Genomic DNA, 16,729 nt, shown 5'->3' on the forward strand with positions numbered 1-16,729 from the left:
TCTTCGTTTTAGTCCTCTTTTTGTCTCACAGTCTGCTTGCCATGGTCCATAATGTTTGAACAAAACAACAACAGCGTGAGCGTCCTGCTACGCATAACAGGCATTACCCGGTTGTCCACGTCTGTCGCCATGGTTACTATTGCAGTACGAGGTCAAACCTGGCGGAAACCGGGGGTAACGCGGATATGACGTCATTGACTGGCGACTCCTCACCCCTGCTCACACGCCCCGTTTCCTTGGTTAAAATCGCAATTTTCTCACTATTTACAAATAGTTGGAAACATTTGGGATATTGTAAGTAATCAACTAAACGAAATATATAACATTGGCCTTGTGGTTTTTGGATATTTTACTGCAAAAATCCTGCATATTGTACCTTTAAAGAGATTTATCTGAGCATTATCTGTGTTCACTGGGAACGATTTGAAACGGTTCAAATTTTGGAGTCCAATAAATGTAGGTCTTAAAACATTGGACCATTATATAAATTTACCATAGATTAATTAAGAACAAGATTAATCGCAGCATAAAAGTTTGTGTTTATATATGTATATACACACACACACACATATTTTATATATATATATATATATATATATATATATATATATGGGTGTGTGTATGTATATGTGTATATAGAATAATATATTTTACCATGTATATAATATTATTGTTCTATAAACAAATGCTTACAATATTTATAATAATAATAAAAATATTTATATATTAATACATATTTAAGAAAGACACAATCTATGAAAACATGTCTTGATATCTAATTCACCGATGCTTCACAAGTGAATTTAACTTGTTTTGAGGATTTTGAGATATTTTAACCGGAAAACAAAACAAGTAAGTATGAATATAAATAGTATTTTTGCAGTGTAGGGTCAGGATTAGCATGTGTGGTGGTTAACACATCTTTAAATGCATCTTCTGTTCATCTGTCGTGTATTTCATCTTAACTCAAGAGCATGTCCTTAGTTTCTTAATGTTTTCTGGAGCGCTCGTCTTCAAACAACAGACTTGCCGCCTCCTCAAGCATCAACTCATGAGATCCAAAATGGCAGTAAGTGGCGATTAGCTCCCACAGTCACGAGCAAACACGCCACACAAGGGCTTCAGTTTTAATTCCTCCCATTAGCTCGAGCTGATTCATTCGCTCAGATCTGCGTTCACCAATCAGGCTAATAAAAATAGACTCTCTGCTGCAGGTTGGAGGGAATTAGCATTTGAAAGGGAGCGCTCAGGGCGCTAGCTGCTAATGTAATCACTGGTCAAGCAGCAGAGAGATTCTGGGCTGCCGTCCAAGCAGACCTCCTGCGCATATGCTGCTCTCGCTCCAGAAATAACAGGATCTTTTCAGAGTCCTCGTTACGCTGGAGTTGTAGCATTGATTCGCTCGACACTTCGGGCTGGTTTAATGAGAATGCTTAAATGAATTAATTGATAATGACAGCCGGCCCAACCTCAGGAGAAGTGCAGTCAGACCAGCTTCTGTTGTCCATGTGCTTTACTGCAGCGTCTGTGTTACAATCTGACCAGTCCATCCATCCATCTGTCCATCCATCCATCCATCTTTCTACAGCATCCATCCATCCGTCCGTCCATCCATACATCCATCTATCAATAAATCTTTCTACAGCATCCATCCATACATCCATCCATACATCCATCCATCCATCCATCCATCCATCCATCCATCCATCTTTCTACAGTATCCATCCATACATCCATCCATCCATCCATCCATCTTTCTACAGTATCCATCCATACATCCATCCATACATCCATCCATCCATCCATCCATCCATCCATCCATCCATCCATCCATCTTTCTACAGTATCCATCCATACATCCATCCATCCATACATCCATCCATCCATACATCCATCCATCCATCCATCCATCCATCCATCCATCAATCCTTCTACAGTATCCATCTGTCTGTCCAACCATCCATCCATCTATCCTTCTACAGTATCCATCCGTCCGTCCATCCATCCATCAACCCGTCCATCAATCTTTCTACAGTATCCATCCATCCATACATCCATCCATCCATACATCCATCCATCCATCCATCCATCCATCCATCCATCCATCCATCCATCCATCCATCCATCCATCCATCCATCTATCCTTCTACAGTATCCATCCGTCCGTCCATCCATCCATCAACCCGTCCATCAATCTTTCTACAGTATCCATCCATCCATACATCCATCTATCCATCCATACATCCATCCATACATCCATCCATCCATCCATCCATCCATCTATCCATCCATACATCCATCCATCTTTCTACAGTATCTATCCATCCATCCATCCATCCATCAATCTTTCAACAGTATCCATCCGTCCGTCCATCCATCCATCCACCCATCCATCCATCCATCCATCTGTCCTTCCGTCCATCCATCCATCAATCTTTCTACAGTATCCATCCATACATCCATCCATCCATCCATCAATCTTTCAACAGTATCCATCCATCAATCTTTCTACAGTATCCATCCGTCCGTCCATCCATCCATCCATCCATCCACCCATCCATCCATCCATCCATCTGTCCTTCCGTCTATCCATCCATCAATCTTTCTACAGTATCCATCCATACATCCATCCATCCATCCATCAATCTTTCAACAGTATCCATCCATCAATCTTTCTACAGTATCCATCCGTCCGTCCATCCATCCATCCATCCACCCATCCATCCATCCATCCATCTGTCCTTCCGTCCATCCATCCATCAATCTTTCTACAGTATTCATCCATCCATCCATCCATCTTTCTACAGTATCCATCCATCCATCTATCCATCTTTCTATAGTATCCATCCATCTGTCCATCATTCTGCCATCTATCGTTCTATTGTTCTGTCTTTTATTCTATCTTTCTATCAATCCTTCAGGCTTTTTAAAAACATTTTATTAAAACAAGGTTTTCAAGTTTTTGTCAGGCTGTCATTCAAGGATTATCTTGAGGCTTGCTTGACAAACTTTGCTTTTGTGGCAAAAATTACATTTATATGAATAAATTTGACATCCTAACTTTGGAATTCAAGTTAAATCATGTTTCTACATCAAATACAATTCAAATCTAAACACCAACAATCCCAACTCAAGTGTGTTTGTGAACATTCGTCATCCTGATATTTTATTTGCAGGAGCAGGATGAAGCCGGCTGCATTTTACAGAAGGTTTCAAGCATAATGGTTCAATCACAGCTGTTTAGTTGATCAACCCAAGAACCATCTGACGAAACAAACAAAGCCTTGCATTCGATGACACAATCAGGGACTTAAATTGTTGTGCAATTGCACTAATGGTCCATCAGTCTGATGCCATATACTGATTTTAGCAGCTCTTTTCCTTCATAAATGTTCTGCCGGACGTCACATTCAGGAAGACGGGCCGATCATGTTGCAATGCATCAGAAGTAATTTGATCTAAGAGAGGTTGGTTGTGCTAACCTGCTGTTGTTGGATTCAGTCTTGCTGTAATATTTGATATATAGTAGATATACAGACGGATTGGCAGACATTAGATCCATTTGTTTGCATTTAAACTGCAAGACTTTTAATTTGGCACACAGGATCACAGTGTTTATAATCAGACGAAAAAGGGAGTGAAATTTGCGTATTGTCGAAACATTATGACCATATACTACATATCCACAATTTTGGCCCTTTGCTTGTTCTCAGACAGGCGTGAGATCTTTGAGCTTTACTCATGAGACTCGTGTACGACTGGAGACTGAGATAGCAGGTGTGAGCTGATGGCCCATTGATACGCCACATTAAAAATCTCCAGTCGCTCTGATTCTCCAGCAGATGCGAGAGACTCTGGTTCATTTAGCAGACATTCTGCTTCTTCCAGCACTATCTTAACACAGTCTTTAGTGAAATCAATCACTGAATTTCTCCTTTTACCCACTGTAAAATAACAGATAATCAGTTATTATTGCAGAATAAATATGTATGAGAAAGAAATGGGTCATTCAGTCATTAGAACCTATTAATTTTTGTCATTTCTTTTTTTTTTTATATAAGATAGACACTTTAAGTCTATTAGTTTGAAGGAGAAAAACTGTGTGAGTGGCTTGTTTTTCCAATGAAAAGCAAAGGATTAAGAGTTCAGCCAAAACATATTTGTTTTTCCAAAATAATGTTTTGAAAGCAATGAAATGTTGTTCTGTAAAATATTATTATTATTATTATTATTATTCAGTATTTTATTTATTTTTATATATGAAATAATTGTATTAATTAAAATCAAATATTTTAACAACAACTATTATTATTATACATTTTTTATTTTACAGTATATATGTATATTGTATATTATTGTAACGTACGGACAGAGACGGTCGGATCCATGTGCAGCACTTTATTAAAACAGGCAGACATGAAAACTGGCAAACACTTAAACAAAGGGGCAATCCAGAAACTCGTGGTCAAAACAGGCAATGGTCGAGGCAGGCAGCACAGGTTCGTGAACAGTCCAGGAAACAGGCAAGGGTCAAGAGTCCAGGGAAACACGGAGACACAGAACAGGGAAGAACGCTCGGAATTGCACGCTTACAGTGTAACAAGACTTCGCAAGGGACACAGGGAAAACTCAGGCTTAAATAAGGAACTCAATAACCAATGATGAAACACAGCTGAACATAATGAAACACAAAGAGTCCAGGGGAAACAAACATGGGGAGAGGGTGCCCTCTAGTGGCTCTCGAGGGCACCACGGCTGCTGATCGTCACATAACCCCCCCTCTAAGGAGCGGCTTCCAGACGCTCCTAAGAGCTCCGGGGGGAGGTCGACGGGGGCTGGGATGGAGGGCCAGGCCCATGGAGAGGCAGGAGGCCAGGCACATGGAGAGGCCTGGGGCCGTGGAGCGTGGGTGACCAGGAAGGAGCAGGACGTGATGGCGGCCAGGGCGGAGCAGACACAGGCGAGGTCCATGACAGCCTCGCCTCCATGGCCCTCACGGACTCAGAGGTCCATGTCAGGATCACCTCCATGGCCCCCACAGAGTACCTACTGCCCCCCCCCAAAAAATACTTGGGGAAATTCACGGGAGGAGCCTCTGGGTGGTGAACTGGTACAGGAAAGGCCTCCCGGAGCTTGAAGGGTGCAGGCAGAGCGAGGCGCAGAGGCGGGGCCGGCAGAGCGAGGCGCAGAGGCGGGGCCGGCAGAGGCGGGGCCGGCAGAGCGAGGCGCAGAGGCGGGGCCGGCAGGGCGAGGCGCAGAGGCGGGGCCGGCAGGGCGAGGCGCAGAGGCGGGGCCGGCAGGGCGAGGCGCAGAGGCGGGGCCGGCAGGGCGAGGCGCAGAGGCGGGGCCGGCAGGGCGAGGCGCAGAGGCGGGGCCGGCAGGGCGAGGCGCAGAGGCGGGGCCGGCAGGGCGAGGCGCAGAGGCGGGGCCGGCAGGGCGAGGCGCAGAGGCGGGGCCGGCAGGGCGAGGCGCAGAGGCGGGGCCGGCAGGGCGAGGAGTCTGGGCACGCTCACCGGGGCCTGGCGAACCAAACGAGTCCTCCTTCTCCTCCTGCGGCGGCGCGTCACAGGGCTAGACACACTCGCTTGGCTGGACAACTCACTCACTTGAACTGGAGATGCAGCGCTCACTTGAAGAGGAGATGCAGCGCTCACTTGAAGAGGAGATGCAGCGCTCACTTGAAGAGGAGATGCAGCGCTCACTTGAAGAGGAGATGCAGCGCTCACTTGAAGAGGAGATTCAGCGCTCACTTGAAGAGGAGATTCAGCGCTCACTTGAAGAGGAGATGCAGCGCTCACTTGAAGAGGAGATGCAGCGCTCACTTGAAGAGGAGATGCAGCGCTCACTTGAAGAGGAGATGCAGCGCTCACTTGAAGAGGAGATGCAGCGCTCACTTGAAGAGGAGATGCAGCGCTCACTTGAAGAGGAGATGCAGCGCTCACTTGAAGAGGAGATTCAGCGCTCACTTGAAGAGGAGATTCAAATACTTGAACTGAAGACTCACTGGACAGACTAAATTCAACACTGGACACACTTGATTCACTCGGCTCAGCACTTGACTCACTTGACTCGGCACTCGATTCACTCAGCTCGCTATTTGACTCACTTGATTCACTCAGCTCGGCACTTGACTCACTCGAGTCGGCTGGCACGCGCTCAAACTCCGGTTCGACCCGCGACACCTCCGCTGTCTTAGGAACAGCACTCTTAACAGGGCCAGTGCGGGATACGGGCTCGAGGGGTCCGACATGAGTGGTTTTGGCAGGAACGATATGCTTAGAAGCTCCTCTGACGGTCCTTAAGGGAGGATCAAACAGTTTAGCGAGCTGAGGCTTATGCGGCGTGCGGAGTGAGTGAGAGAAATCCGCCGCATACGAACCTCCCCGGCGCAGGGAAAAGAGCAGTTCCTCGAGACCCTCCTTTTCTGCGGGGAGTTCAAAAGCCTTTCTGAACATGGCGGTAAACACGTCGAAAGAAGGAAACGACATCCGACCTGGTTCCCAAAACGTGCCTGCCCACTCCAGAGCCTTTCCAGTTAACAGTGAGCAGATGAAAGAAACGCGGTCGATATCCGAGGCGTATAACTGGGGCTGATGACTCATGTACCAGCTGCACTGCTGCAGAAATCCTTCACACGCTTCAGGTGAGCCATTAAACTTCTCGGGAAACGGCGTACTGGAATTACTGCATGCGGTACTCACACTGGGTTGCGGTGGAACAGGTGCAGCGGGGGTTTGGGCTTGATTAGCCGCTGTGCTTGAGCTCTGCGGAGACCATGATTGCACGGAGCTAGCTAGTTCCTCGAGGAGAGAAGTTAGTCTCGCCAGCTGAGAACTATGAGAGGCTAGCATTGAAGAGCGGGTCTTGACCACGGCGGATAGATGCAGAAAGTCTGCTGGATCCTCGTTTGGCGAAGTCTTCTGTAACGTACGGACAGAGACGGTCGGATCCATGTGCAGCACTTTATTAAAACAGGCAGACATGAAAACTGGCAAACACTTAAACAAAGGGGCAATCCAGAAACTCGTGGTCAAAACAGGCAATGGTCGAGGCAGGCAGCACAGGTTCGTGAACAGTCCAGGAAACAGGCAAGGGTCAAGAGTCCAGGGAAACACGGAGACACAGAACAGGGAAGAACGCTCGGAATTGCACGCTTACAGTGTAACAAGACTTCGCAAGGGACACAGGGAAAACTCAGGCTTAAATAAGGAACTCAATAACCAATGATGAAACACAGCTGAACATAATGAAACACAAAGAGTCCAGGGGAAACAAACATGGGGAGAGGGTGCCCTCTAGTGGCTCTCGAGGGCACCACGGCTGCTGATCGTCACAATTATAGTAATTTGTTTTTTTTATAATTTATTAAAATAAAATGTTTCACCAACAACATTATTTTTTATTAATAATTGCTTGTTTTTATTTTACAGTACAATAGTCAGTTGTTATAGTAATTTTAGTTTTATTAATTATTATTATTATTATTAAATATTATAGTAATTTAATTGTTCTAATTTAAGAAAATATTTTTTACACCGTTTTAATTATTTAATTTTAATAATAGAAAGAAAAATGTTTAACAACTATTGTACTTATCGTTATTATTAATTATTTGATTTTCATTTTACAGTTCAATAGTATTTTATTATTGTAAGTTGTTAAATATTTTATAATTTATTAAAATAAAATAAAAATTCAACATTATTATTATTATTATTGTATTATTAAATGTTTATCATAATTGTATAGTCGCAATTGTATTTAAAATATACAACTTTTTTATTGTTAAATATTTACTTTTTATTTTACAGTACATTAGCATTTTTATTTTAGTGTTTTTATAATTTAATAAAATACTATTATTATTAAATAGCTAATTTTCAGTACGATATTATTATTATTGTTATTTTAATAAATAAAATACTAATATTTTGACAAACATTTATTAATAAATATTTTATCTTTTTTTTACAGTAAAATCATATTTTTCATATCATAGTAATTAAATGAGTATATTTATATACATATATTTAAAAAATAATTTTACTGTTGTTTTTTGTTGTTGCGGGATTTGTTTTATCATCCAGCGTGTGAAAGCTGTGCATCTGATCACTTACTGTAGTAAAGTAATTAGTACTAGTGATACATGAGATAGTTGAGGATTATAATCAAAAACCAATATGTGCTAATATGTTAATGTGAAATTAGTGATGAAGTGTTAAGATGGATTATCAGACAGATATGGAGATATGGCTGTACAAATGATAAATTACTCTCGTTCTTGCAGCAATAATGTAATTACCACTTTCCCAGAAGTGAAATGCCTGTTGTAATGGCGAATGGCCTTGAATGGTTTGTAGTATTAAACCTCTTCACATGGGTGTAGCTCCAGGCAATGTCTCCGCTTCCCAGTTTAATCCGATCCGGCCTTGAGATTGGATCTTTATTTCAAGGCTTTAATGAAAGAACGTCTCTGGTTACATATGTAACCTTAGTTGCCTGAAGGGAACAAGACGCTGCGTGTAACCACTATGGGAACGCCCCTGCGTGAGTGCGTCATGAAGCATGTATGAAATCAGTCCAATGGCGAGACGGAACGTCATAGGCAGGGTGACGTATCGACCAGGAAACTATAAAGCAACCCAAAAACCCTGATAAGACTGAAGCAAGTGTTCACGGGCATGCTGGGAGTATGGCATGGACACGCAGCGTCTTGTTCCCTTTAGGGAACTAAGTTTACATACGTTCCTTATCAGGGAACTTCGAGCTGCATGTAATCGCTATGGGAACGCTAATACCAACGCCGCCATACAAGTGTCTGTAAAGTGTCTATAAAGTCTGATTTGCGAGATATTGAGTCAGAATTGCGTGATATAAAAAACTTTCCAATTGAAAACCTTCAAACTTCAAGCTTTTAAAACTACTTCAAACTTTCTAGTTAGGCTTTTTTCAAGAGAACTTAAAGTTTGTCTACAAACGTTTTTTATGTAATTGTAAAATGTTACCAATTTATGATAAACATTATGTACACATGTAACAACGCTGCCTGATTCAAGCATATCATGGCTGTGTCTGTCTGTCAATCTTTGCGTGTCTGTCTGTCTGTCTGTTTCTCTGTCTGTTTCTCTGTCTGTCTGTATCTGTTTGTCTGTCTGTCTATGTCTGTCTGTTTCTCTGCCTGTCTGTCTATCTATCTGTCTGTCTGTCTATGTCTGTCTGTCTGTTTCTATGTCTGTCTATCTGTCTGTCTGTCTATGTCTGTCTGTCTGTTTCTATATCTGTCTGTCTGTCTATGTCTGTCTGTCTGTTTCTATGTCTGTCTGTCTGTCTGTCTGTTTCTATGTCTGTCTGTCTGTCTGTCTGTCTATGTCTGTCTGTCTGTTTCTATGTCTGTCTGTCTGTCTGTCTGCCTGTCTGTCAGTCTGTCTGTCTGTCTATGTCTGTCTGTCTGTTTCTATGTCTGTCTGTCTGTCTGCCTGTCTGTCTGTCTGTTTCTATGTCTGTCTGCCTGTCTGTCGGTCTGTCTATCTGTCTGTCTGTCTGTGTCTGTCTGTCTGTCTGTCTGCCTGTCTGTCTGTCTGTCTGTCTGTCTGTCTGTTTCTATTTCTGTCTGCCTGTCTGTCTGTCTGTCTATCTGTCTGTCTATCTGTCTGTCTGTCTATGTCTGTTTGTCTGTTTCTATGTCTGTCTGCCTGTCTGTCTGTCTGTTTCTATGTCTGTCTGTCTGTTTCTGTCTGTCTGTTTCTATGCTTGTCTGCCTGTCTGTCGGTCTGTCTATCTGTCTCTGTTTCTCTGTCTGTGCCTGTCTGTTGGTCTGTCTCTGCCTAATATATAATTATATTTAATAAATGTTGTATACCAATATTTCAATAAAATATACAAACAATATAAATATTTAAATACAACCATATATATTTGTTTAATTTTATTGATGAATTTATTAAGTTTTTATTTGTATGTAATTTTTTATATATATACATATATATATATATATATATATATATATATATATATAAAATCAGTGTTGAATGTAAGTATTTCTGTAAGAGCAAACAATTTAATAAACAAATAAATATTAATATTATTATATCATCTATGTATCTGTGTTGCATATCTGTCAGATCAAGTTTTAACCCTGAAAAATATTAATATCAACAAACATACACATATATATTTGCGCGTGTGTGTTGTTTATCAATGTTGTACACCAGTGATTCTGTATTTGCTGATGTTTCCCCTAGACTTTCCTCACTCCTGTAGATCGTTCTGTTTGGAATATAATGTTAATGTGATTGTGGGATGTTCCTCTTGAAGTGAGCAGTTAAGCGCTCCCTTGATGGCCATTCGACACGTCGCTGGAGATGCTGGAGAATAACGGTATCGTTAAACCTGTTCTCTTAATGAGCAGCAGCGTCTTCAGAACTGTGTTTGGCTCCACATGAGTAAACCTGAGCGTGTGTGAAGCCTCTGATGACTCCAGATGAACTCTTCTCTGATTGGACACCTCGCTCCCGTGCTTCGCCTAATTGTCCGAGACCTTGATGGTTTAGTTTGACGGAGAGGCATTTGAATCTCTCCGGGCCACTCTTGCTCTCCTCTCCTCGGATTGATGCGAGGCTTTACGAGTGAAGGCCGTGGTTGTGTTTGGTTCAGATGTGTTTCGCGCATCGATTGTTCGCTTTCTATTGTGGATTGATTTAAGGGGGCTCGCTGGTCTTCATCAATACTCCACATGTAATGATGCTGCTGAATAAAATTAGATCATATAAAAGCACAATATCGATGGGGGAACAAATAACATCCTTAGATGGAGAAGTGTGTGTCACATTATCAGGGTCCTGTTTACTTCAATTGACACATGTGCTGGGATGGATCTTGGTGATTTGGGTTTTACCAATGATATATTGATTCACTGGTGTCATAGATGTGTTGATGATTTGTGATGCTTACACATGAACTGATCTGTTTCCGCAGCTGTTCCTGTTCCAGTTATTGAGGGGTCTGTCTTACATCCATCAGCGCTACATCCTTCACCGAGACCTGAAGCCACAGAACCTGCTCATCAGCGACACAGGCGAGCTCAAACTGGCCGACTTTGGTAAGAACAACTTTTGACATTTTATACAGTTGATTGGTGACGAACATAAAGCAGGGCAATCCTAACCTTAACTCGATGTGTGATGAAGCCTGTAGAATGCAGATAGAAATAAACTAAAATTCAAGATATCAGGGCAGAAATGCCCCTATATGAAAATTATATTTAATAAAGAAGACTATATGTATTTTTTGTGTATTGTGTATTGATATTCAATTATTTTGACACGCCACTATATATATGTGTGTGTGTATGTATGTATATATATATATATATATATTATACTACCTACAATATAAGATATATATGTTATATTTTGTGATTGCATTATTTACAGTGCTTAAAGGTGCCATATGTATTAATTGAGGTAAAAATATCCAAAAATGAGCTACACGCATCAAAAGAATGACAAGAAATAAGTGCAATGATGTCATAAAAAAAATGACAAGTTATAGTGCTGCCGAGATATAAACCTAAATTAGCATGCTAAATTACTAGCCCCGGCCCGGCAGGTGTCGTAATACCAGTTTCGGCCATGGGAGGCGGTATGCGGTATCACAGTGAATTAGTGAGAGTTGAATGGCGCTAGCTACATCAGCGAATGCTGTCTGTCAAATTAATTCAAACTAACAATAAAAGTGTAATATGAACAAAACGAAAACCATAAACTTCAAATAATTGCCCAGGCTTTTATTTTCCCATATCGTCGAAAGGCGCCAGCTTGTTTTTGAGACAGGCGTCTATGAGACGGTCTTCAACATTTAGTGTTGAGATGTTGTTCATTGAGTCTTAAAAAATCTCCAAATGCGTCACGTGAAACTGCGGTCTTCCAACCTTTTACTATCGTGTCAAATGATTTGAATAATATGTGCGAGGGAGAGAGAGCAAAACAGCGCTCGCTTGTGTTGTTTGAAGACGTGAGAGTGCGCGTGGCCGTGGCACAACACACTTTCTGGAGGTATGCTGCCCCCGTCTGGTATGGAAAATGTTATATGATTTGATTTTTTTATGCAAGATGGCACCTTTAATTGGATGAGCTGCTCATTCCCTCAATTTAAGGACACATTTCCTCCTAATTTAAATGTTTTTGCTTCAAATCAAATGTTGGAGCTTAAGGACGTTTTACAAGCTAATGGAGAAAATGAACAGGAGAAATGCTTCAATAAGCAACTCTGCTGTAAACGTGTGTGTGTGTGTCACTGCTGGGCTCTTTTGTAGGAAGTAAAACTCCCGACAGGATTCTGAGAGAAACGGAGGATGAACAAACGTGACAAAAGCTGTTCAGGAGGTGAATAGCAATCATTCACAACAAAGCGAAATGTGAACGAACGAAAGGAAAGGGAAGTATGGCGAGACAGACAGACAGCTTGACCAGCAGATTGCTGCTCAGATTCCTGGTGGGACGTTGTTCCTTCCACTCAATTAGGGCCGGAGTGATTCAAGCGGGAATCTCAGCCCTGCCAAAAGCAGTGTATTTTCGGTGTCTCCGTGTCCTCAAACAGCTGGCGAGAGGCGTTTGGACTGGCATATGGTCCCTCTCTCCGCCCGGGCGCTCGCGTGCGGCTCTCCCGGTGTCCTCAGCGGGGTCATCAGGGGCCGATCTGTCACCGCCGCCCCTCCTGTCCTCCACAACATGAGTCTAGTGTTCCTCCATTATAAGACTTCATCATCTGCAGGGAAAGATGAGATGTGCTGGAAGATTTCCACAACATGCTTTCTATCAGAGTAGGGGGAAGAAAACATCCAAAACACGTAAGGTTTTATTCCTAAAACCATAGTGAAAATGTATTTATTGGTAATGCTTCCTTTTACAGTACAGTACTTACAGTGTACTTACCTAGAAAGTACTGGCTAATATAAGGTAAGTACATGGAACAGGGGTAGGTTTAGGGTTAGTACTAGTTATTACCCAGTAATTGTAGTTACTAAAATAAGTACATAGTATTTACATGGGTAACTGGACTGTAAAAGGAAGCGTTGCCTATTTATTTTCTGACGGTTGACGGTATTTTCTGATTTATGGAGTGATAAAAAAGGTATGTTGAACAAAATCAAACAAGAATTTTGATCCTGACTTATTCAATGCTCATATTTCTGTTCTGGGAATGTAATATAAATACTGTACATAATATTTCATATAATTAAATATATTTTTAAAAATTAACTTTATTGCAAGATATTTAAAGTAGGTTGTGAGTTTTAGGCAGTGTGATAATTTATATATATATATATATATATATATATATATATATATACTGTATATATATATACTGTATATATATATATATATATATATATATATCCAAGGGATTATCAGTTTTACTTTTTTGTCTTCAAATCAGATCAAAGACTAATTTTAGATTCAGAGTTATGAGGGGAAAAAAAGTAAAAATTGCAAACAAAACTATGTATTGGTGTATATAAAGCTGCTAAAGTGGAGATTTCTGACTGAAAATTGCGAGATGTAAACTCAGAATTCTGAAAAGAAAATCAAAATGGCAAGATATTAACTAGCAATTAGAGAAAAAATCGAAATCGTAAGATATAAACTCTCAGTGAAGGAAAAAATGTGCAATCGTGAGGAAAAAATCTAAAATTTTGGAGGTAAAAGTAACAATTATCTTTTTATTTTACAGCAGCTCCTCGCTGCTGTAAATTATAACCGGTCTTATAACCGGTCTTAAAAGAAAATAATAAATAGATGACTAACTATAATATTACAATAGTCCAAGTAGTTTAAGCAACAGTAATTTTGTAACATTTATTTTTCACTAAAGATACATTATGTCATACATTATTACATAAGTTTATTGCAGAATTTTGCAAGTAGCTTGTGTGTGTGTAGGGTGAAGCAGTGCCTTATGGGAACAGGTGAACACTGCTGAGCGCTTTTGCTGTAATTTCAGTTTGGAAGCGTTTAAACCGGTGTCTTCCACATGAGCACAGCAGCAGAGTCGACAAACTGTTCGCAGGACCGTGTTTTACACCCTCCTGTGTGTGTTTGTGATGGACTGAACATCTGCTGACTGCAGTCGAGCGAGAGTTTGAGTGTGAGTGCCGCTGGTGGGATATGAGGTACAGACCCTACACACACTGAAGACACTGAGCTCGATCTGGGCTGGACCGCGAGGACCAGACAAGAGGAGGATGCGAGGAGCTGCTGTAAAATAAAAAGATAATTGTTACTTTTACCTCAAATTTGAGATTTTTTCTCACAATTGCACATTTTTTCCTTCACTGAGAGTTTATATCTTACAATTTAGATTTTTTTTTCTCTAATTGCTAGTTAATATCTTGCCATTTTGATTTTCTTTTCAGAATTCTGAGTTTACATCTCGCAATTTTCAGTCAGAAATCTCCACTTCAGTAGCTTTATATACACCAATCCATAGTTTTGTTTGCAATTTTTACTTTTTCCCCCCTCATAATTCTGAATCTATATCGCAATTCTAACCTTTTTTCTCGTAATTTTGAGTTTATATCTTACCATTTTGACGTATCTCGCAATTCTGACTTTTTTTTCACACAATTCTGAGTTTATATTGAAGAAACTTCCATAAGGAGACGTGAGCTTTAGTTTGATCTCAGACGTTCTTTCGTGTGCTGTATGAAGAAGTGTATGTTAGTCCTGCTGATGGTATACTGTATACTTACGATGACCTAATGGGAATTGTGAATCTTTCAAGAGCAAAGCAGATCTTTTGCAGCTTTCTTGCTGAGCTCCATCATTTAATCCTTCTTCAGAGGGGTTTTATACTTGTCCCTCTGGAATTAACACAGCATTCTCATATATATATATATATATATATATATATAGATGCATCTCTTTCGCCAACATTTGACTCCACAATAATTACTAATCTATATGTATTAAATAAAAAAATCCCATCTAGACTTAGTAACTGGTGTAGCTGAGACTGGTCACAACATTTGCTGCTAAATGCTAAATGTAACTGCTAAATGACTATTAAATGTAAATCATAATGAATACTAAATGTAAATTTAAATATATACCGGTGTATATATATGATGTGGTCCCACTTTATATTAAGTGGTTTTAAGTACTATGTACTTACATTGAAATTAATAATTTGATACAATGGACTTATTGTGTACATACATGTTTTTACATTGTACTTATATTTTGAAAATACCTGCATGTAATTACAGCTGTAATTAATAAATGTAATTACAGCTGTAATTAATAAATGTAATTACAGCTGTAATTAATAAATGTAATTACATTTGTAATTACACAGTTGACCCTTCCCTTACACCTTAACCCACCCTTAAACCGACCTATACAACCACACCTAACCCTAACCTTACCCGTATCACACCTCAATAGCAACAAAAGTGTTTTACAATACAATCTGAACAAAATAAGTACATTGTACTTATTTTTCGATGTAAGTACATAGTACTTAAAGCCACTTAATATAAAGTGGGACCGCGTGCACACTAAAGCACACAATCGCATCTCCAGGTTATTTTGATGAAGCAGTTATTATTGACATGCATCCATTCTGACAGCTAATTCACTTCATTAACATCTTGATAAAGGAGCTAATCAATTTTGCATATGAAAAAGGTGCAGCGCCAGTCATCAGCACTGGGTTCGATCACCGCACAGAAATTCCCTGCCAAACAATCAGTAATTGCAACTCAGAAATGTGTGAAAATAAACAGCACTGTAATGAAACTCCTCCCGATCATCTCTGCCACAGCGGACATGTGACACCTGGAGGTATTGAATATTACATTTTTCATGTTTTGATCATAGTCTACTCTGCGTTGACGGTTGTGTAGATGTTGGCTTGACTGACCCACTTTTGTATTCAGTGTGTTTGTTGTAGTGGAGGAAATCCCTGTTCATTTAGATACGTGTGTGTGTGTATTTGGCTATTAGTTTGACGGGTTGTGGACAAATAAAAAGCAGTGTTCATTTCACTCTTCACCTCACTCTGAAACTGGTAGCGCAGATATTTATTTAAGATAATCAAGATATTCTGTTTTTATTTCGATAAATTGTGCACTGAAGTTGTAGTATCATGGTATCTATCTAATATCATGGTAGTTGTATATTTTTATGTTATTATATTTATGTATATGTTAATATAACAACGTTATTTGTATATTTGTATGCTTTCCAATAAGTTAGTAGTATATCATAGTTGTATATTTATATGGTATTATATTTTTATGTTAAAATATCATAGCATTGCATTTATTTTTATGATATTGTTTTTGTATATTTTTATGTACGTATGTTGATATATTGTGGTTGTCTAATTGTATTGTATTATATTATATATATAGACCATTTTGCTAGATGTAAACAACACTGGTCCAGACACACTTCCTGTTTCAGTTTGTAACTGTTTTCTTTATTTCACATGTAAAGAAAACATCTTAAAGATATTATTTAACTTTTTGATTCAGTTTTACATGTTCTGTTATCCCAGCTTTTGTGTAGTGTTAAAAAACTGAAACAGGAAGTGCTTCTGGACTATATATATATAATTAAAATATATACACATTAAAATATCTTGATTAGTTGTGTGTTATATTGTATCCCGAAGTACTTGCGTGTAGTTTTCCGGCAGCGAAAACCGAAAGTTTGATTTATCACAG

At 39.9% G+C, this 16,729-nt stretch overlaps 1 protein-coding gene across 4 annotated transcripts in view; it reads left to right on the top strand.

Moving 5' to 3' along the window:
- Positions 1-16,729, top strand: part of cdk14 (cyclin dependent kinase 14) — a 154,549-nt gene that overhangs the window by 71,074 nt on the left and 66,746 nt on the right. For all 4 annotated transcript variants that reach the window (XM_039661004.2, XM_039661006.2, XM_039661008.2 and 1 more), the window contains one exon: positions 10,975-11,098. In XM_039661004.2, coding sequence (XP_039516938.1) covers positions 10,975-11,098 — 124 coding nt within the window. The remainder of the gene's footprint in view (positions 1-10,974; positions 11,099-16,729) is intronic.

This window comes from Pimephales promelas, chromosome 12 (assembly GCF_988280905.1).
Source record: "Pimephales promelas chromosome 12, fPimPro1.hap1.1, whole genome shotgun sequence".
NCBI classification, from domain to species: Eukaryota; Metazoa; Chordata; class Actinopteri; order Cypriniformes; family Leuciscidae; genus Pimephales; species Pimephales promelas.